General features: G+C 42.1%; 2 protein-coding genes across 2 annotated transcripts; both read left to right on the top strand.

Annotated features, from left to right (window-relative positions):
• Positions 1 to 3058: 3058 nt before the first annotated feature.
• On the top strand, positions 3059 to 6494 carry LOC130137808 (loganic acid O-methyltransferase-like). The gene is made up of 3 exons (XM_056310086.1): positions 3059 to 3160; positions 4752 to 5423; positions 6084 to 6494. Exons 1-3 carry the CDS (start codon positions 3068 to 3070, stop codon positions 6441 to 6443), a joined length of 1125 nt encoding a protein of 374 aa, XP_056166061.1. The 5' UTR covers positions 3059 to 3067; the 3' UTR covers positions 6444 to 6494.
• Positions 6495 to 19547: 13053 nt separating this feature from the next.
• LOC130137826 (loganic acid O-methyltransferase-like) lies at positions 19548 to 22981 on the top strand. The gene is made up of 3 exons (XM_056310153.1): positions 19548 to 19652; positions 21238 to 21909; positions 22568 to 22981. The coding sequence occupies exons 1-3, from the start codon at positions 19560 to 19562 to the stop codon at positions 22925 to 22927; spliced, it is 1125 nt and encodes a 374-aa protein (XP_056166128.1). The 5' UTR covers positions 19548 to 19559; the 3' UTR covers positions 22928 to 22981.
• The last annotated feature ends 260 nt before the right edge of the window (positions 22982 to 23241 follow it).

Here is a 23241-nt window from a genome sequence, read left to right as displayed (position 1 = left end):
GGAACAATGGTTGCTCCTGGAACTGGAGGTGCGGTGCATATTTCAAGGGAATCGTTCGAGGCTAACCCACAGGTTTACTTTGCTGGTCTCCATGAGACCTCCAAGGGTAAGAAATGAGAGAGCTTGTTGATGAGATGATCTGAAGTAAGATGTAGGAGTGGTGGATCAAGTTTGAAATTAAATAAAGACTTTTATCTTTTAATTAAGTCTCTCTCTCTCTCTCTCTCTCTCTCTCTCTCTCTCTCTCTCTCTCTCTCTCTCTCTCTAGTATATGGTTCATCAAGTTTGTTATTTGCAATTGTATGTTTCATTTTCTTTTGCGGAATTAGATGCAATGTAGGTAGTGGGATTGTATCATCGGTTTGAACCGGAGTTTTGGGCCTTTTCTTCAATGCTACGAAATCAATTCTAACATTGAGCAAAAGAAAGCAAATTTAATCCTTCGAATTTCGTAAGCAAAATCCTTTTAACAATATTCCTAAGAATTGGATGGCCGGTGGCCCTAGTGATTATGAAATACAAATATTAGCGGTATGGATACCTTCTGCTCTTCTAATTCTCGTATTTCACTTCAACGAAGACTTGTCCGGGTTATGTAACTTGGGAATAGTCAATTCCGGTTGAGATGGATGGTGATTATCCTTTTACGGAGTCCTTTATAGATTAAACAATAATATCTAGAGCAAATAGCTCGTAAAAACCTAATTTTTTTGTTGATGCAGAGAAAAAGGTTATTTCTGCTTAGAGAAAGGCATTTTCAGAATTTTGAAAATTTAGCAAGAGTAAAATTGGAAAAATAAAAAATGTATCGACATTCCGAAAATGCTAAAGCCCAAAATTGCTATAAATCTATGTTGGCCTACGAGACTTAAATTGGAAATGCATTGCATTTCCCCAAATCTCCTTAAGGACCTTTAGAGACCCACAGGCCTTTGGGAAAGCCATTCCCAAACGCAGCTGATATCGGTGAACAGAATGCTGTTTGACTTTATTCTTAAGAATTGGATGGCTTAGTGATTATAGGATACACTAATACACACCTCCTGTTCGATTTCACTTGACCGAGGACTTGTCCTGGTTACGTGACTTGGCAATGGTCAAATCTGGTCGATATTAACGATGATCAGCCCTTGTTATGTGGAGTCGTTATTTAAAGATCAAACAATTTTATGAAGAGCAAAAAGCTGACTTTCTTTTGGATATACATTGGATTACTAAAATGATGTTAAGTATTTTTGTGCATGGCTAGCCTGAGCTTTACTTCTGAGTTGGTAATCTCACTTGCTAAATATGGTAAGATCTGATGCACGTTTCACGTTCTTACCTTGGCTTTTGATGTCCCCCTACCAAATCCGCCTCCAAAGTAAACTCAAAATGTCCTCAAATTAATGATTCTTTTAGTTAAGATTTTGACCAGATACGAAATAATCGGTGCTCGATCTAGTGGTACTTTTATGAGGATTCTATTTATCGTTGTAGAATTCCTATTTGTGATCATGTAGTTCCTCTTCGGGTGGCTGTAAGACGGACGACCGCCTATAGATGGTAGGGTAGGGTGAGTGAACAAATGCCGTGCATTTAAACTATTTACATATCTCCTCGATCATTAAGTAAACCAATATGTTTAACTTCTCGCACATGATTAACCAAAGTTATCGATCACAAAAGGACTCTTAAGATCGGCGGGAAAAGTGTCAGGAAAGTCTTAAACCTTTTGCATTGGTGCTAATTGAGTCTTAAACTTTTTTTTTATGCCAATTGTATCCTAAACCTTTTGTTTTTATGCCAATTCAATCATTCCGGCTAATTTTGGCCGGATTTTGCTGACGTGGACGCCAGCTGGCCGTCGGCGCTGACGTATACAACTTTTAATAATATTTTAATATTTTTTCCTTTTTTTTTCCCTCCCCTCCCTCTTCCTCCAGCCTCGCTGGCCGGCCGCGAGGGCGAAGGGCGTGATCTCGCCACCTCTGGCGAGGGCCGGGCGAGTCTCGCCCAGCCATGGCAAGGCTCCAACCCTCGCCAAAGGCCGTGAGGGCAAAGGCTGTGACCTCGCCACCTCTAGCGAGGGCCGGGCGAGCCTCGCCCAACCATGGCAAGGCTCACCTTCACCATCGCTGGCGAGGGCAAGCCTCGCCAGTGGCCAGTGTGGCTCGCCAAAGGCCGGTGAGGTGGCCTCTGGCTCTGACCGGTCGCCAGGAAGAGGGAGGGGAGGGAGAAAAAAAGGAAAAAACTAAATAAAAATTCAAAAAATATTAAAATATTATTAAAAGTTGTATACGTCAACACCGTCGGCCGGCGTCCACATCAACAAAATCCAACCAAAATTAGCCGGAGGGACTGAATTGGCACAAAAATAAAAAGTTAAGGACTCAATCGGCATTAATGCAAAAGGTTTAGGACTTTTTTAGCACTTTTTGGTCGAAATATCATTCACTTACTAAAATTATGAATTTTTATGGCTAGATCATGTGGTGTGCCATTTCCAATTACTTCTTTGCAATTCAAAATCGAGAAATTACACTCGCCAATTTCCTAGGTCTCTCCGACCCCAAAAAAAAATTCCTAGGAGTCCAAAGGGACACGGCTATTTTGCGTGACCATTGTTAGAGAGGACACTTCGGTCAAAAGGCCATATTTGCCCTTGCACTGCTCCCCGAGTATTGTCACCTCATATCCCACCGTCCGTGCCCAAGATCGCCCGATGCAGTTGTGAAAATCCACGCCGGATCGACACATGTCACTTCCTCGCCCTATCCACGAAGGTATTCACCATCATACCAACTCACACTTTCGGAAAAAATATTGAGTAGGCCTATCTTATCACGAAAGTCGTGTGTTATGTCATTCATTAATCGCGACGTGTCCAATGATAAATCACTTGTCAAATTTTTTCTCTTAAATCTCTCTCCTCCGTTACCCCCCTCTCTCTCTAAGCTCGCTCTTTGCAACAACATCTTTGCAACAACACTAGCCTCTCTCTCTTTCCTCCTCTTCTTATTGCTCCTCTCTCTCCTTCGCCCTTCGGCCCTCTTCCTCACCTACACGTCCCAGAGAGAGAGAGAGAATGGAGGATGAGAGGACGATTAGCATCTCTGAATCAATGGCCATGAACGGAGGGAACGGACCTCATAGTTATGCCCAGAACTCCTCCTATCAGGTATTTCCTATCCAAGATGAATATAATTTATAATGTCTGTAGATCGTTTTGTTCGTGTCACTTTTTATAATTCTTAAAGCGTCACACGGTAGATTGAATTCCGTTAAAAAGTTTTAGCCCGCTTAACGTTTCTCTTATTTATTCTACTAGCTGTGAAAAGAATACAAACTCTTGTTTAAATGTTGCATCGACTGAAGAACTAGAACAGAAAGCTCGAGTATAAACTGCTTTCATTGACAAAGCGCTTCTATATGCGTCCCAACATAGTACTAATTTGATGATATATCTTTCAAGGGGTAGATGATCATTTTCCACTGCCTAAAGATATGGATGCACTGGCGAGAGGCTGAGGCCGGCAACCGGCGACCGGCGAGAGGCTGAGGCCGGCGAGGGCCAGCCTCGCCGTCGCCGGGCGAGCTCAACCTCTCCCGGCGACGGCGAGTTCTCGCCCGATCTGGGCGGCCTCGCCGTCGCCGGGCGAGGCCTCCCTCGGTCATGGCGAGGTCGGCCTCGCCCGGCGACGGCGAGGCCGCCTAGATCTGGCGAGGTGGACCTCGCCGTCGCCGGGCGAGGTCGAGTCTCGCCATGGCCGGGCAAGGTCGAGCTCGCCAAGCGACGGGGAGGTCTCGCCAGATCGAGGCCCACCTCGCCGGCCTCAGCCTCTAGCCGGTCGCCGGTCGCCGGACCGGCAGCCGGGGAAGAAGATAGGCGAAAAAAAAAAGAAAGTGAAAAAAATAAACATTAAATTCGAAAAATAATAATAAAATATTAAAAATTACCACGTTAGCGCCGGCCGGCCAAAAGTGACCGGATGAACTGAATTGACACAATTACAAAAGGTTTAGGACTGAGTTAGCCTAAAAAAAAGGTTTAGGACTGAATTGGCACAATTGCAAAAGGTTTAGGACTTTTTTGGTAATTTTCCCGAGATAACTAGCTTAAACTTTAGGTGGAATAGACAAATGATTTTTTTAGTACGATAATATGGTTCACTAAAATGTTCCTAAATATTTTATTATAATTTGGTTCACCAACCTCAAAATTCCCTTGATCTCATAATTTCGTGCGAGTTTCATTATCAGATTGTCCTATCTCAGCCTTTCTTTAACATCCACTTTGGCTCTCTCTTCTTTTGTCCACTTCTACTCACTATTATCTCAGAATTTATAACCTTTATTTGGCGAATTTTCTCTCTTATCGCGCAAGTTTGCTAGATTTTGAGATGCTACTCGGGCTTGCAAATTTAGTGTTTTCCGATATTCATGTCATCGCCTGGTTCTGCTGCATCAAACGCTATCACTGTCATAAAATCATTTGCAAAGACTCAACTTGATCCATCAAGTAAGGCAAACCTTAAAAGGTGTACTCAAGCGGTGACTAATTATGGGGTGGACCTCCACTTATCAATCACTTCATGAGGTAGTGCATGTGTTAGATGTTAAGTGAATCATTGCATCTCGTACATTGTTAGAGTGGCTGGACAATCGACGATCCATCTACAAAACATATGGATGTGTTTTGGAAGAGTCTTGATTGGACATATGGAAATAAGTATTGCAAAAGTAATCGCCAATATTGCCCTATTCTACAGAAAGGAGTCGCTGCAGCAGCCATGAGAATGATCAAGGAAGCTTTACCCACAACCCTTGATCTCAATCACCTCTCTTCATCCTCTCCAAACCCCATCATCAGAATAGCAGACTTTGGTTGCTCCACAGGACTCACATCCATTCAAGCCATTGAAACCATAATACAGTGCCTCTTAGACCTCACCAAACCCATCAAACAACCTCAATTTCGTACCATCGAGTTCCAAGCCATCTTCAACGACCTCCCCACCAATGACTTCAACATGCTTTTCGCCAACCTCCAGCCCGAGAGGCAGCGGTACTACACCATGGCGGCCCCGGGGTCGTTCCATGGCCGTCTCCTCCCGACCGCATCCCTACACTTTGCGTACTCATCCTGCGCGCTCCACTGGCTGTCCTGCGTTCCGCAAGAGATATTGGACAAGTCTTGCCGTGCTTGGAATGGAGAGAGAATTTACTATGTGAGCTCGCCCGCCGAGGTCATCGGGGCTTACTCCGCTCAGTTCGGGAGAGACCTGGAAGCGTTTCTCAGTGCGAGAGCGGAGGAGATGGTCAGTGGAGGATTGATATTTATGGTCGTGCCTGGTGAGCCGGATTTTGTTCATGATTCTCAGACCACCATCGGGTCAGGGCTCGAGCTGCTAGGTTCTTGCCTTGTGGACATGGCCAATACGGTACGTAATTGCATGCATGGGGTAACACTTGATGTATAAGATCGTACGCAAGAATAAGATTAGAGAGATTGCAATTATGCATTTCAGGACGATTAACAAAATTTGGCGATGCTAATTATACCAAACTTCGCTTTACTAATGCTTGTTTCATGAAGGATAGCGGTAGCGTGTTTAGCTTGGATGTACTAATTATTCCAACTTAGTACATTCACAAGAGTCATTTCAGAGGAGATCTCCTTAAATAAGTAACCATGTGGTTCAATAGATCATTTTGGAGTGTAAAATTTTGAAAGTGGCAATACTTTGTCTACAAATACATGCTACAAAGAATGCAATGACTTTCATGAAAAATAACTTCTCCAAGTGAAAACCATGGAGTGTGACATATTGTTGGTTGTTTCCGCTGTCTATCCCAAGATGAAAAAAATAATTTTTATTTCGATGATGTTAATATTTGTTGGATTTGTGCAGTTGAAATCTATTTATGAAACGATTAAACATCAGTTTGAAACATGGTGAGATACTGACATTGCACGTGAAAATTATAAAAAAAAAAATTAAAAATGGGGAAAATCACTATTTGGCTGGCGAAAACCACTATTTGGTTCTAAGAACTAAGCAGGGTTATTATCACTTTGAAAATGAATTTTGGGGACGCAGGGGATCATAAGCAAGGCCAAAGTAGAGAGCTTCAACTTGCCAATGTATTTCCCATCAGAAAAGGAGCTGAAACAAGTGGTCAGTCGAAACAGATTCTTCCACATCGAGAGGATTCAGACCCTGAGCCACCCCAAAATGCAAGTCGCTTTTTCCACCCCTGAATTGCTCTCCCTAGGCTTAAGAGCCGCATTTGAGGGATTATTGCTCCATCATTTCGGCGATGAACTGATCATCGACGACTTGTTCCACCGGTACTCACTGAAAGTGGCGAAATCTCCCTTTTTCCTGAAGCCAGAAAGCCATGAATCCATCACATTCTTTGTGGTCCTCAAGCGTAAAAAGTCTGAAGAGGATATGTAGTGATTCCACTGGTACAAACTGTTCGTTGTTTCATGGTGTGAAAATGCCTAGGATAAATTTTCTGGAAGAGGGAATTGACTAGGAGCAGATATCTGAGTTCAAGTCAACGAGGCCGTTAACTGGATGTCCCCAACTCAAACAAGTTTGTGCTGAATCCTTCATGTAGTGTGCTTCTTTTTCATATCGGAGTGAATATAACTAATCACAGTACTGTACTGTAATGGTTTTTGTTAAAACTCTGTCGATTCACATTTGCTTGCTCTATCTTAAAGAACACGCTATATATGCTCATTGTCTAATCATTGCTGGAATGTTTAGTTGTTCAACCTTCTCTGTCAAGATATCATGTCTTGATACCGCGAGATCTGCAAATATTAGGTAATTCTAGTTCTAGAGGGTTGCATTTTTTTGGTGCTCGAGAAGCAAGGGAAACCATCAATTCCATATAAAAACAAAAAAGGCAAGATTGAGACCATACAATGTAGTCAAAATGGACGGCCTATTACATTTCAGACTACAGAAATAAATTACCCGGGGAGTGTCTTAAGCTTTTCAATGCTGCTAAGATCCCGACGGCAATGGCCGGATCTCGATGAGGGCTCGACGGTGGTGAAGAGATGGACTACGGAGAGAGAGAGAGATTGTGCCGTGAGTGAGTTCTTGGAGAGCAAGGGTCCAATCCGCAAGTTGTTGGGGGTGATGTCGACGGAGGTGAGTCATGGGCGGATGTGGTTGACAATGGGGGCAGGCTGTTGGATGTCGATCGTTTTACATGGCACGTCCAGCGCTGACATAGATATTTTTTAATAATATATTAATAACTTTTTGAGTTTAATGGTATTTTCCTTTTCTTTACTTGTTTTTTTGGATTGAGGGCTGGCGACCCTCACCAGTATTGGACGCCTTCACTGGCCACTAGGCGAGGGCTAACGACCCACGTTGTGGCTGGCCCCAAGCCCTTGCTGGCCAAAGTGAAGGCGCACGAACCCTTGACCAGGGTCCGTTGAGGGCTACCAAGCCCTCGCCTGGAGAAAGGCATTTTCAAAAATTTCGAAAATTTAGCAAGAGTAAAATTGGAAAAATAAAAAATGTATCGACATTTCGAAAATGCTAAAGCCCAAACCAATGTTTTGTGGAGTCGTTATTTAAAGATCAAACAATTTATGAAGAGCAAAAAGCTCACTTTCTTTTGGATATACATTCGATTACTAAAATGATGTTAAGTATTTTTGTGCATGGCTAGCCTGAGCTTTACTTCTGAGTCGGTAACCTCACTTGCTAAATATGGTAAAATCTGATGCACGTTTCACGTTCTTACCTTGGCTTTTGATGTCCCCCTACCAAATCCGCCTCCAAAAGTAAACTCAAAATGTCCTCAAATTAATGATTCTTTTAGTTGAGATTTTGCCCAGATACGAAATAATCGGTGCTCGATCTAGTGGTACTTTTATGAGGATTCTATTTATCGTTGTAGAATTCCTATTTGTGATCATGTAGTTGCTCTTCGGGTGGCTGTAAGACGGACTGCCGCCTATAGATGGTAGGGTAGGGTGAGTGAACAAAATGCCGTGCATTTAAACTATTTATATATCTCCTCGATCATTAAGTAAACCAATATGTTTAACTTCTCGCATGTGATTAACCAAAGTTATCGATCTCAAAAGGACTCTTAAGATCGGCGGGAAAAGTGTCAGGAAAGTCCTAAACCTTTTGCATTGTTGCCAATTGAGTCATAAACATTTTTTTTTATGCCAATTGTATCCTAAATCTTTTATTTTTATGCCAATCATTCCGCCGCCACCGACGAGACTAGGCCGAGGCTAGAAGAAGTGGAGGGGTTCCCCCTGGCGGAGTACAAGCACAGGCTGGCCGTGTGCAGGTCAAGGAGGCCTCCGTTGGAGACCATAAAGGAGTAGGCCGTTCTATCAAGGTGAAGAAGCATATGGAGAGATTTTACCTTAGTCTGCTGCTCTGATGCAACTTTTTGGCTTAGCTAGAGGAAGGAAATTTACTCAAGTGGGACTTGGAGATCAATCTCTCTCCATGTACATATAAAATTTTCAACTTTTATCCTTTTGGGTGTGCAGTGAATCGCATTGGCTGTACGCACAAAGAGCAAAGGGAAAGACATTAGGATGTTTTCGCGTGTTATAGTTGAACAGTTGAACTCTTATCTAATCAAATGATTATCATTCCCACTCGGTTACTTGTTTGCTGAAGATTCTTCTCATTCCAACTGTCTGTTTTGTTCGGCGAATGTTATTCTAACTTGTCTTTATTGTCTAAACACAAGAAAAAGAAGAGATTCCATTTTGTAATCTTTCTTTATCTTTTATTCTTTTTGGGGTTCTAGTTAGCATCTTTGATAATGAAATCCGAGACTTTTACGAGAACGGAAGACAGCGGAAAAGTATGAGTATGAGAGAGTTGTCCAAAGTTGACCGTAAAAGGAAGCTTCGGTTAAGACCACGCGGGGGCCGGCTGTCCGCGGACGCTACCCGGAGGAAGCCCCACTTGCTTTGCTTGGGGCTTTGACTAGGACTGAGTAGGAACACGTTTTGGAAAAAAATTTTGGAGTCCGAAAAGTACCGAAACAACCCCAATATGCACCGACGGATGAGCTGTGGTTTACGGGGGTGAAGTGTCACTCGAACCCACGCTGTTAACTGACCGGTGAGAATTAGTGGGATTGAAGCTACAGCGTCATCATTTGCGGGAATCAAAATATTTGCAAGATCAGGCTCACAGTCGAGCTCCCTTATGCCTTTGCACTCGAGGGCCAATCTCCGTCTGGCCAAGGAAAACTTTTGCACGCCTCCGTTACTTTTTGGGAGGCCTACGCTGCTTCTTCTATCACCCAAATAGAAATCTTTAGAGGCTGTCAAAACCCTATACTTATTTGTTACCAAATTAATTAATCGAACGAGGATGAATTTTTTTTTTCTTTGAATCATCCTATCGACGGGGCTTCGTGGGTCAAATTTATTGTTACGACCTTCATGATCGATGGGCTTGTTTAAGCATTCTGTTGGGTGAGCCTTATGGGTTAATTGTATTGTTATAGCTTGATTTGGGCCATTCGTTTCTTTATGTTTAGGCTTAGATTTTGGGCCGACGTCTGACGTAGCTAGCAATGATCATCTAGAGGAGGGTGAATAGGTGATCTAAAACTTTTGATCAATTTTTAAAGCGAAAACAAATGATCAAGATTAAAATCTGAAAGACATTTAGATTTTGAGCAGACTTTATAGACGATGTGCTAGTGTGCAGTATAAAAGATAGAACAAGAGTTTAGGGATAGAGAAACTGCACACAAGAAATTATAGTGGTTCGGCTTAGATCAAACCTACATCCACTCTCCCACGCTGACAGCTTACCGGCTGGATTTCACTATGTGATAAAAAAATGATTACAAGTTCTGAGTAATATCACTCGGTGAATGATAGAACTCTCTATTTCACACAATCACTCTTACAAAATATCCCTCAAGATTTCAGTGTTTGCTCAGGAACGACAAGTAGTAGAATCGGAGTATGCTTAGACTTAGACTTGTTGATTCTTGATTTCGTTCATTACCTTCTACTCCTCGTTAATCTTTTTTTATACTCCTTCACTTCCAAACTAGCCGTTGGACAGTCTTTAGAGGATCATCTTCTAATCTTCAACTTGAACAGATTTGCATAAAATTGATTGAGTAGCCGTTAATTGACAAAAATCTGAATCCCGCTGAATTTGGTCGCCCATACAATTAAAATCTTGGTTTCCATAAGTAGAGCTTTATCTGTTGTGAGATATATACACACACACACACCTGCCTTAATATTTGATTGTCAATCAATTATATCATTTTAAGATTGAGTCAATCAAAATTTTCCTTCTGTGAAATTCACGCCAAATCACTAGCCGTTATGTTCGTTCCGAATAATTTCTAGTTCTTGCTTCACATTTAGAACTTAAGTCAGTGTGCATCTTAAGTAAGGTTTGATCCTTTTAAAAATAGAGTCTGAAGTTCTTCATCTACTTAATGTATCGTCTGAGTGACTTTTTCAGTAAAGTCTGAATTTCTCGTTCTGAAAGCCGTAAAGTTTGAAATTTTCCTTCTTGTCCTTGTAAAGTCTGAGCGTCTAGAAAGTTTAGTTCTCTCGAAATAACTATTTCCAGAATATATCTACCTGAATCAAAATACTTCAGAGCACGCGTCAGACTTACAATATTAACATGGATAGTTTTGTCAACTTTAAAATCTATTAGGAAGTTTCCTCAATAGCGTCAACAGGTGGTAAGGGTCGAATTTTGAAAAGTGGCCAAAAATATGTCAAAAAAGTGAATTTCGAGGCCGAAAACAGCCTCCCCTCGATCTCTGGATGAGCTTTTGAAATTGTTCTTACAAGTTTCGTAACTTTTAATCTAGATCAAAAGTTATAATCCTTGAAGTTGAGGTGCGAGATATTCATTTGTTCGAATGTAATTTGTAGATTCGAAGGCAGTAACATGTTAATGACATTAGAAATATAATAACAAGTATGGTAGTTTTTTTTTTGGTAAGGTTAATAACAAGTATGGTAGTTTTTCATTTCTGATAAGAAAAATAAAAGTTTGAGACCCGAACCGGAACGGTATATTTTGATCCGAACCGCTCTTTGAATGGCCCAGTCTTTGTCATGCTGAAAAACACCTCGAGGTCCGGCTAGTGTTCAGTCCTAACGTCACAATCATATATTCACGGATTTGCCTAACAAAGTTACCTTGACAAATATTCACTTATATCTCATTAATAGGAAGCATTACATTCTCGCCAATTTATTTACATGCTTGTTAATTTAAGTTGCCTTCGCACTATTTCCCAAACTCGAACGAATATAAAATGTAAGTATACATATCTACATGTAAGTTGATTCTATTTTTGAAATCTAACCGAGAACGAACAGATACGAGATGAGCCAATTTCCGCAACCCTTTCAATTTACTAAGCAAATCACCTCATAATCGCAAAATTTGACCGACCATTTATTAAGGTTTGCTCGTATTTTCCAGATCTCAAGCTCCGCTTCTTGTTCTCAAAGAAACATGCAAAAAAAGAGAATGAAAATCTTTGCTCTCAATGAAGTTGTCTTTATTCGTTGGTGTTTCTTGATATATACCTATTGTGAAATGCTAAGCAAACTACTAAACCTTCTAAAAATGTTTTTATATTCCTTATAAGTTATTTTAACTGAGAAAATAGTTTGTATTTGACAAGTTATGCGAATCAGTATAACCGTCATTCTACAATAAACAAGTCGATTATGTACCTAATATACTGTTGTTATAGATTATTTGAAAAGATAAATTATTACAGTCATATTGCACAACTATCAATCAAATTATGCATGAAAAGCGAGTTCAGTGGCTAGTTGGATATATGATCTTTCAAAATTCTCATGCGGAAAAGTTGAAGAATGTAATTGAAAAAATGACGTACTTTACATAGAGGATAAAAATTAAGCCGACGAGTTTCAATGCAAGATATACCACGCCAAATCTCGATAATAAGCATACTGCTTAAAAGAAAAACCAGTCATCTCGAATGAATGAGGCCATGTATGCAGAGCAAGATACATCGATATGAGCATTTTGGAAGACGTGCTATTTTTCACATAACGTAATGTTCTACGAATTTGCTGGATTTATGAATGAAATGAATCAAGAGACTCATCTTCTGCATCACCGCATTTGTTCTCGGACGACAGCATCATCATCATCATCATCTCCCCTGACATTTCACTCTCGTCGACGCTCCTCTGTTGTCCTGTATGAGATTAGGTATCTGTTCAGATACATCAACTCCAGCAGATCCACGGACGAGCGAAACCCTCTTGGCTAAGCAAGTAGGCATGCATGAAAAGGGAACAAATGGTCGGTAATTTGAACGTCACATCGCGTTCTTCGAGCTCGTTCTAAATGACACTCTTAAAGTCTCGCGGATAACCCCACACAGATGGTTGCTTAATTAATGTTGTTTAGCAGATTCTCATGACTCGGTAACATGCGTACGTAGTTAATTACTCCCGTTTTTCTGTTCTCTGCTCCTGTAAATCCTCTTATTCCTATCCTCCATGCACGCATGCGTAGAGCTTTCATGACGGTGGAATGTTCGAGGATGACCCAACAAACACAGAAATCACAGTCACGAAATTACTAACCGCGGCTCTATAAATAGCGGCTCATGCGCTTGGCCTCTTCACTCATTCACATATAGCCTCTCTTTAGAACCCACAGAAGATCCCAACTAGCTAGTCATCACCCGATAGAAGAAGAAGACATGGGCGGCAAAGGAGGCGGAGGCGGTGGCGGCAAGGGCGGCGGCGGGGGTGGCGGAAAGGGCGGTGGTGGTAGCGGAGGAGGAGCGAGAGGTGGTGGCGGGGCTGGGAAAGGAGGCGGCGGCAGCCGCGGCATGATGGTGGCGCCGGGAAGTGGGGGTTCGGAGCATATTTCGAGGGGTTGGTTCGAGAGTAACCCGCAGGGTTACTTCGCTGGTCTCCACGACAGCTCCAAGGGGAACAAATGAGAGAGATTACGATGATCAGTTGACTAAAGTTTGATCTAGGAGTGTTGAAACAAGTTTGAATATAATAAATCAACACCTTTATCTCTTTATCAAGTCTCGCTCTCTCTCTGAGTTACAGGGTTCTTCATCAAGCTTTCTATTAGCGATTGAACCTGAGTTTTTGGTCATGATCATAAATCTTACGAAATTAATTTAAACTTTTTTACCTAATCAAGTGAATTTAGTAGATGATTATCGTTTGTTATAGGGTGTATTTCTTTAAAGATTGAACAATATGAAGAGGAAAAAATTTACAGAAAGCTGATTTTCTTAGGATTATTAAGAATGATTTATTGAGAATAAAAAAACAGTTGACAAACTGTTCGGTTTCGAATTGTTCAACAAGTGCCCTTTGAACACTTAACTAATAGAGTTCGCTTTTCTTTAAAGGCGGGTTAGGTCCACAAATTATGTCCGTCCTCAAGGCTCGGTCCAAAATGAGCCCGTTCAAAGATCACCTTCAATTAAAAAGTGTTTTGTTAATCCATGCCTATGTTGGCATACGATTAAAATTTCTTAATAACGAAATTAAAACACCTTCTAGTGACTTGGCAAATATTATTATGTATATTGGCTGTTAAAATCTTATCTTTCCATTACCAAACCGGTCAACCTAAAAGGATGAATTTCTATACTTGACTATACGTATTTATATTTCTAATACTATTTATACACATTATAAGGATGCTAGTTTTTCTATAGAGAGACTGGTGAGTATCAGATAGGCCATGTACCTTTTTGGATCGATCGCTGCCTCGATGAGACTGCCATTACCTTGCCGTGCGCCTGTACGTGTGTGCATGTGCGCGTGAGAGAGATATTTAGTGGGCATTTTTGTTTTGAAAGATTTTAAAATGAGAAACAATGTAAATAAATGACATTTTCTGTTTAGTTTCCATCCTGGTGATGCTTTCAAGAATGGGGCCATGGCTAGTAATCTGAAAAGGGGATTGAAAAAGTTTAGGCTTGGACCTCACAAGCGGTATGCGAATCGCTGTAACTATGATTCTACAATAATGTAATTGATCAAGTATCGAATATACTGTTGCGGTCGATTGTTTCATAACATAGATTATTATAAGTCATATTAAACGACTATAATAAAATTCCGCATGAAGAGCGAGTTTAGTGGCTAGCTGGATAATGACCTCTCAAATTCTATTGCGCAAAAGTTGAAGAACCAAATCGAGAAAGCGGGCGTACTTTATATTAGAGGATAAGAATTAAACCGACGAGTTTCGAGGCAAAATATATCATGCCAAACCTCAATAACAAGCCTACTGCTTACAATAAAAACCTTTTATCTTGAATGAGCGTGGGCATGTGTACAAAGCAAGATATATCGATATGAACAATATAAGACACGCTATTTTTCCATGTTTCACTTTCTTTTGAGGAACGAGATGCAATGTAGTGTAGTTAGTGGGATTGCATTATCGGTTTGAACCTGAGTTTTTGGGTATCGTCTTCACTCCTACGAAATCAATTCTATATTTTAACCAAAAGTAAGTAAATTTAATCCTTCGATTTTCCTTCGCAAAATCATTTCAACTATAGTAATTTGACGAAGACTTGTCCTTGTTATTTGCTCTTCATATTATTATTTATTCTTTAAAGAACAACACTACGTAGAAAACCATCATTAAGCTCAACCAGGTTTAACTATTGCCAAGTCAAATAACAAGGACAAGTCTTCGTTAAAGTGTAGGTATCGATATCGCCGATCAGTGTGTTTCACAACAACTAGTAATTTGTGCGTAGGCGACTGGAAAACCGGGTACATGCGCTAGAGTCCTGTGTATGGCTTTGATAGACCTCGATCCGAGCGCTGGAAGTCAATGCAATGGCACTTGGATCCCAAGTGTGGCCTTGATAGACCTGAGCGTGGGCACCGTGCTCCCGGACCTAGCCTCGATGGATCTGGGCATGGCATTTGTGGACACAAGCCCGGGTGTTGGGGATCCGTGCTCGAGTACTGGGATCTCAGGCTTGGGTGCCGTGGCATTGGGCCCAGGCACCGAGTTTTTTGGCCCTACCTCAATGGACCCGAGCGTGAGAGCTGGGGGCCCGGGCTTAGCCTCGATGGACTTGGGCACGAGCGTTGTGGATTTAGGCACGGGCACTAGAGTCCTAGGCCTGGCATCGATGGATCGAGGCCCAAGCGCCGGAGACCTAGTCCTGGATGTCGGGGACCCATGAACCAGCATTGGGGTTTTCGTGCTCAAACGTAAAGTTTCGGGTCTAAGCGCTGATATCTAGTCATATTTTAGAAAATGATTTCCAATTTTATAAAAATCATTTTCCTAAATTTAAGCATGGGTTTTTCATTGACTAGAAAAACATTTTCCATTAGCTCATTTTTCTAAGTGAACCAAAGGCTGAAACATGTTTTCCCAGAAAATATTTTTCGCGAAACAAATAGAGCCTTAGTTTCCGTCCTCATGATGCTTCCAAGGAGGGGCCATGGCTAGTAATCTGAAAAGGGGCCTGGAATAGACCCACGTCGGGATTTTGGGCTCATTTAATTTTTCTGATATGGGCCTTTGGGCAATTAAACCGACGAGTTTCCATGCAAAATATATCGAGCCAAATCTCAATAACAAACATACTGCTTACATGAAAAACCCTTCATCTAGAATGAATGTGGACATGTGTACAAAGCAAGATATATCGATACGAACAATATAAGACGGGGCTATTTTTCGGATGTCATATTTTTATGCGGTTGGCGAGATTATGAATGAAACGATTATAAGACTATTGTGCCAATCAAACTCATCTCCTACATCACCACACATCCTCGCCCACGACTCCATCCACTAACTCCCCCGTATCTTTATGGAGGACGACATCGTCATCTTCCCTGACACTTCTTTCTCGTCGACCTTCCTCTTTGTCCTGCATGGAACTTAGGTATATTTTCAGAGACACTAACTCCGGCAGATCCACGGACTGGCGAACCATGTTGGCTAAGCAAGTACGCATGCATGGAAAGGGAACAAATGGTCGGTAATTTTAACGTCGCCTCGCATTCTACGAGCTCGTTATAAATGACACTCTTAAAGTCTCGCGGATAACCCCACGGATGGTTGCTTGATTAATGTTGTTTAGCAGATTCTCCTGACTCGGTAACATGCGTACGTAGTTAATCACTCCCGTTTTTTCTGTTCTCTGTTCCTGTAAATCCTTATATTCATATCCTCCATGCACGCATGCGTTGAGCATTTATGACGGTTGAATCTTCGAGGATGACCCAACAAACAAAGTAATCACAATCCCGAAATTATCAACCGCGGCTCTATAAATAGCGGCTCATGCGCTCGGCCTCTTCACTCATTCGCATATAGTCTCTCATTAGATTCCACAGGAGATCACAACTAGCCAGTCGATAACCGGTCGAAGGCATGGACGGCCAAGCAGGTGGTGGCGCTAAGGGCGGCGTCAAAGGTGATGAAAAGGGCAGTGGTGGTGGCGGAGTTGGACCAACAGGCGCAGGCGGTGGTGGCGGGGTTGGACCAACAGGCGCAGGCGGTGGTGGCGGGGCTGCAACAGAAGGTGGTGGCAGTGGAGGAACAATGGTTGCTCCTGGAACTGGAGGTGCGGTGCATATTTCAAGGGAATCGTTCGAGGCTAACCCACAGGGTTACTTTGCTGGTCTCCATGAGACCTCCAAGGGTAATAAATGAGAGCTTGTTGATGAGATGATCTGAAGTAAGATGTAGGAGTGGTGGATCAAGTTTGAAATTAAATAAAGACTTTTATCTTTTAATTAAGTCTCTCTCTCTCTCTCTCTCTCTCTCTCTCTCTAGTATATGGTTCATCAAGTTTGTTATTTGCAATTGTATGTTTCATTTTCTTTTGCGGAATTAGATGCAATGTACGTAGTGGGATTGTATCATCGGTTTGAACCGGAGTTTTGGGCCTTTTCTTCAATGCTACGAAATCAATTCTAACATTGAGCAAAAGAAAGCAAATTTAATCCTTCGAATTTCGTAAGCAAAATCCTTTTAACAATATTCCTAAGAATTGGATGGCCGGTGGCCCTAGTGATTATGAAATACACATATTAGCGGTATGGATACCTTCTGCTCTTCTAATTCTCGTATTTCACTTCAACGAAGACTTGTCCGGGTTATGTAACTTGAGGATAGTCAATTCCGGTTGAGATGGATGGTGATTATCCTTTTACGGAGTCCTTTATAGATTAAACAATAATATCTAGAGCAAATAGCTCGTAAAAACCTAATTTTTTTGTTGATGTGGAGAAAAAAGTTATTTCTGCTTAGAGAAAGGCATTTTCAGAATTTTGAAAATTTAGCAAGAGTAAAATTGGAAAAATAAAAAATGTATCGACATTCTGAAAATGCTAAAGCCCAAAATTGCTATAAACCTATGTTGGCCTAAGAGACTTAAATTGGAAATGCAATGCATTTCCCGAAATCTCCTTAAGAATTGGATGGCTTAATGATTATATATAGGATACACTAATACACACCTCCTGTTCAATTTCACTTTACCGAGGACATGTCCTGGTTACGTGACTTGGCAATGGTCAAATCTGGTCGATATTAACGATGATCAGCCCTTGTTATGTGGAGTCGTTATTTAAAGATCAAACAATTTTATGAAGAGCAAAAAGCTGACTTTCTTTTGGATATACATTGGATTACTAAAATGATGTTAAGTATTTTTGTGCATGGCTAGCCTGAGCTTTACTTCTGAGTTGGTAATCTCACTTGCTAAATATGGTAAGATCTGATGCACGTTTCACGTTCTTACCTTGGCTTTTGATGTCCCCCTACCAAATCCGCCTCCAAAGTAAACTCAAAATGTCCTCAAATTAATGATTCTTTTAGTTAAGATTTTGACCAGATACGAAATAATCGGTGCTCGATCTAGTGGTACTTTTATGAGGATTCTATCTATCGTTGTAGAATTCCTATTTGTGATCATGTAGTTCCTCTTCGGGTGGCTGTAAGACGGACGGCCGCCTATAGATGGTAGGGTAGGGTGAGTGAACAAATGCCGTGCATTTAAACTATTTACATATCTCCTCGATCATTAAGTAAACCAATATATTTAACTTCTCGCACATGATTAACCAAAGTTATCGATCTCAAAAGGACTCTTAAGATCGGCGGGAAAAGTGTCAGGAAAGTCTTAAACCTTTTGCATTGGTGCTAATTGAGTCCTAAACTTTTTTTTATGCCAATTGTATCCTAAACATTTTGTTTTTATGCCAATTCAATCATTCCGGCTAATTTTGGCCGGATTTTGCTGTCGTGGACGCCAGCTGGCCGTCGGCGCTAACGTGTACAACTTTTAATAATATTTTAATATTTTTTTGAATTTTTAATATTTTTTCCTTTTTTTTTCCCTCCCCTCCCTCTTCCTCCAGCCTCGCTGGCTGGCCGCGAGGGCGAAGGGCGTGATCTCGCCGCCTCTGGCGAGGGCTGGGCGAGTCTCGCCCAGCCATGGCAAGGCTCCAGCCCTCGCCAAAGGCCGTGAGGGCAAAGGCTGTGACCTCGCCACCTCTAGTGAGGGCCGAGCGAGCCTCGCCCAACCATGGCAAGGCTCACCTTCACCATCGCTGGCGAGGGCAAGCCTCGCCAGTGGCCAGTGTGGCTCGCCAAAGGCCGGTGAGGTGGCCTCTGGCCTCTGACCGGTCGCCGGGAAGAGGGAGGGGAGGGAGAAAAAAAGGAAAAAACTAAATAAAAATTCAAAAAATATTAAAATATTATTAAAAGTTGTATACGTCAACACCGGCGGCTGGCGTCCACATCAACAAAATCCAACCAAAATTAGCCGGAGGGACTGAATTGGCACAAAAATAAAAAGTTAAGGACTCAATCGGCATTAATGCAAAAGGTTTAGGACTTTTTTAGCACTTTTTGGTCGAAATATCATTCGCTTACTAAAATTATGAATTTTTATGGCTAGATCATGTGGTGTGCCATTTCCAATTACCTCTTTGCAATTCAAAATCGAGAAATTACACTCGCCAATTTCCTAGGTGTCTCCGACCCCAAAAAAAAATTCCTAGGAGTCCAAAGGGACACGGCTATTTTGCGTGACCATTGTTAGAGAGGACACTTCGGTCAAAAGGCCATATTTGCCCTTGCCCTGCTCCCCGAGTATTGTCACCTCATATCCCACCGTCCGTGCCCAAGATCGCCGATGCAGTTGTGAAAATCCACGCCGGATCGACACATGTCACTTCCTCGCCCTATCCACGAAGGTATTCACCATCATACCAACTCACACTTTCGGAAAAAATATTGAGTAGGCCTATCTTATCACGAAAGTCGTGTGTTATTTCATTCATTAATCGCGACGTGTCCAATGATAAATCACTTGTCAAATTTTTTCTCTTAAATCTCTCTCCTCCGTTACCCCCCTCTCTCTCTAAGCTCGCTCTTTGCAACAACACTAGCCTCTCTCTCTTTCCTCCTCTTCTTATTGCTCCTCTCTCTCCTTCTCCCTTCGGCCCTCTTCCTCACCTACACATCCCAGAGAGAGAGAGAGAGAGAATGGAGGATGAGAGGACGATTAGCATCTCTGAATCAATGGCCATGAACGGAGGGAACGGACCTCATAGTTATGCCCAGAACTCCTCCTATCAGGTATTTCCTATCCAAGATGAATATAATTCATAATGTCTGTAGATCGTTTTGGTCGTGTCACTTTTTATAATTCTTAAAGCGTCACACGGTAGATTGAATTTCGTAAAAAAGTTTTAGCCCGCTTAACGTTTCTCTTCTTTATTCTACTAGCTGTGAAAAGAATACAAACTCTTGTTTAAATGTTGCATCGACTGAAGAACTAGAACAGAAAGCTCGTGTATAAACTGCTTTCATTGACAAAGCGCTTCTATATGCGTCCCAACATAGTACTAATTTGATGATATATCTTTCAAGGGGTAGATGATCATTTTCCACTGCCTAAAGATATGGATGCACTGGCGAGAGGCTGAGGCCGGCAACCGGCGACCGGCGAGAGGCTGAGGCCGGCGAGGGCCAGCCTCGCCGTCGCCGGACGAGCTCGACCTCGCCCGGCGACGGCGAGTTCTCGCCAGATCTGGGCGGCCTCGCCGTCGCCGGGCGACCCGGTCATGGCGAGGTCGGCCTCACCCGACGACGGCGAGGCCGCCTAGATCTGGCGAGGTGGACCTCGCCGTCGCCGGGCGAGGTCGAGTCTCGCCATGGCCGGGCAAGGTCGAGCTCGCCAGGCGACGGGGAGGTCTCGCCAGATCGAGGCCCACCTCGCCGGCCTCAGCCTCTAGCCGGTCGCCGGTCGCCGGACCGGCAGCCGGGGAAGAAGATAGGCGAAAAAAATAAAGAAAGGGAAAAAAATAAAAATTAAATTCGAAAAATAATAATAAAATATTAAAAATTACCACGTTAGCGCCGGCCGGCCAAAAGTGACCGGATGAACTGAATTGACACAATTACAAAAGGTTTAGGACTGAGTTAGCCGAAAAAAAAGGTTTAGGACTGAATTGGCACAATTGCAAAAGGTTTAGGACTTTTTTGGTAATTTTCCCGAGATAACTAGCTTAAACATTAGGTGGAATAGACAAATGATTTTTTTAGTACGATAATATGGTTCACTAAAATTTTCCTAAATATTTTATTATAATTTGGTTCACCAACCTCAAAATTCCCTTGATCTCATAATTTCGTGCGAGTTTCATTATCAGATTGTCCTATCTCAGCCTTTCTTTAACATCCACTTTGGCTCTCTCTTCTTTTGTCCACTTCTACTCACTATTATCTCAGAATTTATAACCTTTATTTGGCGAATTTTCTCTCTTATCGCGCAAGTTTGCTAGATTTTGAGATGCTACTCGGGCTTGCAAATTTAGTGTTTTCCGATATTCATGTCATCGCCTGGTTCTGCTGCATCAAACGCTATCACTGTCATAAAATCATTTGCAAAGACTCAACTTGATCCATCAAGTAAGGCAAACCTTAAAAGGTGTACTCAAGCGGTGACTAATTATGGGGTGGACCTCCACTTATCAATCACTTCATGAGGTAGTGCATGTGTTAGATGTTAAGTGAATCATTGCATCTCGTACATTGTTAGAGTGGCTGGACAATCGACGATCCATCTACAAAACATATGGATGTGTTTTGGAAGAGTCTTGATTGGACATATGGAAATAAGTATTGCAAAAGTAATCGCCAATATTGCCCTATTCTACAGAAAGGAGTCGCTGCAGCAGCCATGAGAATGATCAAGGAAGCTTTACCCACAACCCTTGATCTCAATCACCTCTCTTCATCCTCTCCAAACCCCATCATCAGAATAGCAGACTTTGGTTGCTCCACAGGACTCACATCCATTCAAGCCATTGAAACCATAATACAGTGCCTCTTAGACCTCACCAAACCCATCAAACAACCTCAATTTCGTACCATCGAGTTCCAAGCCATCTTCAACGACCTCCCCACCAATGACTTCAACATGCTTTTCGCCAACCTCCAGCCCGAGAGGCAGCGGTACTACACCACGGCGGCCCCGGGGTCGTTCCATGGCCGTCTCCTCCCGACCGCATCCCTACACTTTGCGTACTCATCCTACGCGCTCCACTGGCTTTCCTGCGTTCCGCAAGAGATATTGGACAAGTCTTCCCGTGCTTGGAATGGAGAGAGAATTTACTATGTGAGCTCGCCTGCCGAGGTCATCGGGGCTTACTCCGCTCAGTTCGGGAGAGACCTGGAAGCGTTTCTCAGTGCGAGAGCGGAGGAGATCGTCAGTGGAGGATTGATATTTATGGTCGTGCCTGGTGAGCCGGATTTGGTTCATGATTCTCAGACCACCATAGGGTCAGGGCTCGAGCTGCTAGGTTCTTGCCTTGTGGACATGGCCAATACGGTACGTAATTGCATGCATGGGGTAACACTTGATGTATAAGATCGTACGCAAGAATAAGATTAGAGAGATTGCAATTATGCATTTCGGGACGATTAACAAAATTTGGCGATGCTAATTATACCAAACTTCGCTTTACTAATGCTTGTTTCATGAAGGATAGCGGTAGCGTGTTTAGCTTGGATGTACTAATTATTCCAACTTAGTACATTCACAAGAGTCATTTCAGAGGAGATCTCCTTAAATAAGTAACCATGTGGTTCAATAGATCATTTTGGAGTGTAAAATTTTGAAAGTGGCAATACTTTGTCTACAAATACATGCTACAAAGAATGCAATGACTTTCATGAAAAATAACTTCTCCAAGTGAAAACCATGGAGTGTGACATATTGTTGGTTGTTTCCGCTGTCTATCCCAAGATGAAAAAAATAATTTTTATTTCGATGATGTTAATATTTGTTGGATTTGTGTAGTTGAAATCTATTTATGAAACGATTAAACATCAGTTTGAAACATTGTGAGATACTGACATTGCACGTGAAAATTATAAAAAAAAATTAAAAATGGGGAAAATCACTATTTGGCTGGCGAAAACCACTATTTGGTTCTAAGAACTAAGCAGGGTTATTATCACTTTGAAAATGAATTTTGGGGATGCAGGGGATCATAAGCAAGGCCAAAGTAGAGAGCTTCAACTTGCCAATGTATTTCCCATCAGAAAAGGAGCTGAAACAAGTGGTCAGTCGAAACAGATTCTTCCACATCGAGAGGATTCAGACCCTGAGCCACCCCAAAATGCAAGTCGCTTTTTCCACCCCTGAATTGCTCTCCCTAGGCTTAAGAGCCGCATTTGAGGGATTATTGCTCCATCATTTCGGCGATGAACTGATCATCGAAGACTTGTTCCACCGGTACTCACTGAAAGTGGCGAAATCTCCCTTTTTCCTGAAGCCAGAAAGCCATGAATCCATCACATTCTTTGTGGTCCTCAAGCGTAAAAAGTCTGAAGAGGATATGTAGTGATTCCACTGGTACAAACTGTTCGTTGTTTCATGGTGTGAAAATGCCTAGGATAAATTTTCTGGAAGAGGGAATTGACTAGGAGCAGATATCTGAGTTCAAGTCAACGAGGCCGTTAACTGGATGTCCCCAACTCAAACAAGTTTGTGCTGAATCCTTCATGTAGTGTGCTTCTTTTTCATATCGGAGTGAATATAACTAATCACAGTACTGTACTGTAATGGTTTTTGTTAAAACTCTGTCGATTCACATTTGCTTGCTCTATCTTAAAGAACACGCTATATATGCTCATTGTCTAATCATTGCTGGAATGT

This window comes from Syzygium oleosum, unplaced genomic scaffold, assembly GCF_021117445.2.
Source record: "Syzygium oleosum isolate NSW1041296 unplaced genomic scaffold, Sole_v2.1 Sole_v2.03, whole genome shotgun sequence".
In the NCBI taxonomy this organism is placed as follows: Eukaryota; Viridiplantae; Streptophyta; class Magnoliopsida; order Myrtales; family Myrtaceae; genus Syzygium; species Syzygium oleosum.
Note: the sequence above shows the minus strand (reverse complement) of the source record. Positions and strands in the feature narration are given on the sequence as shown.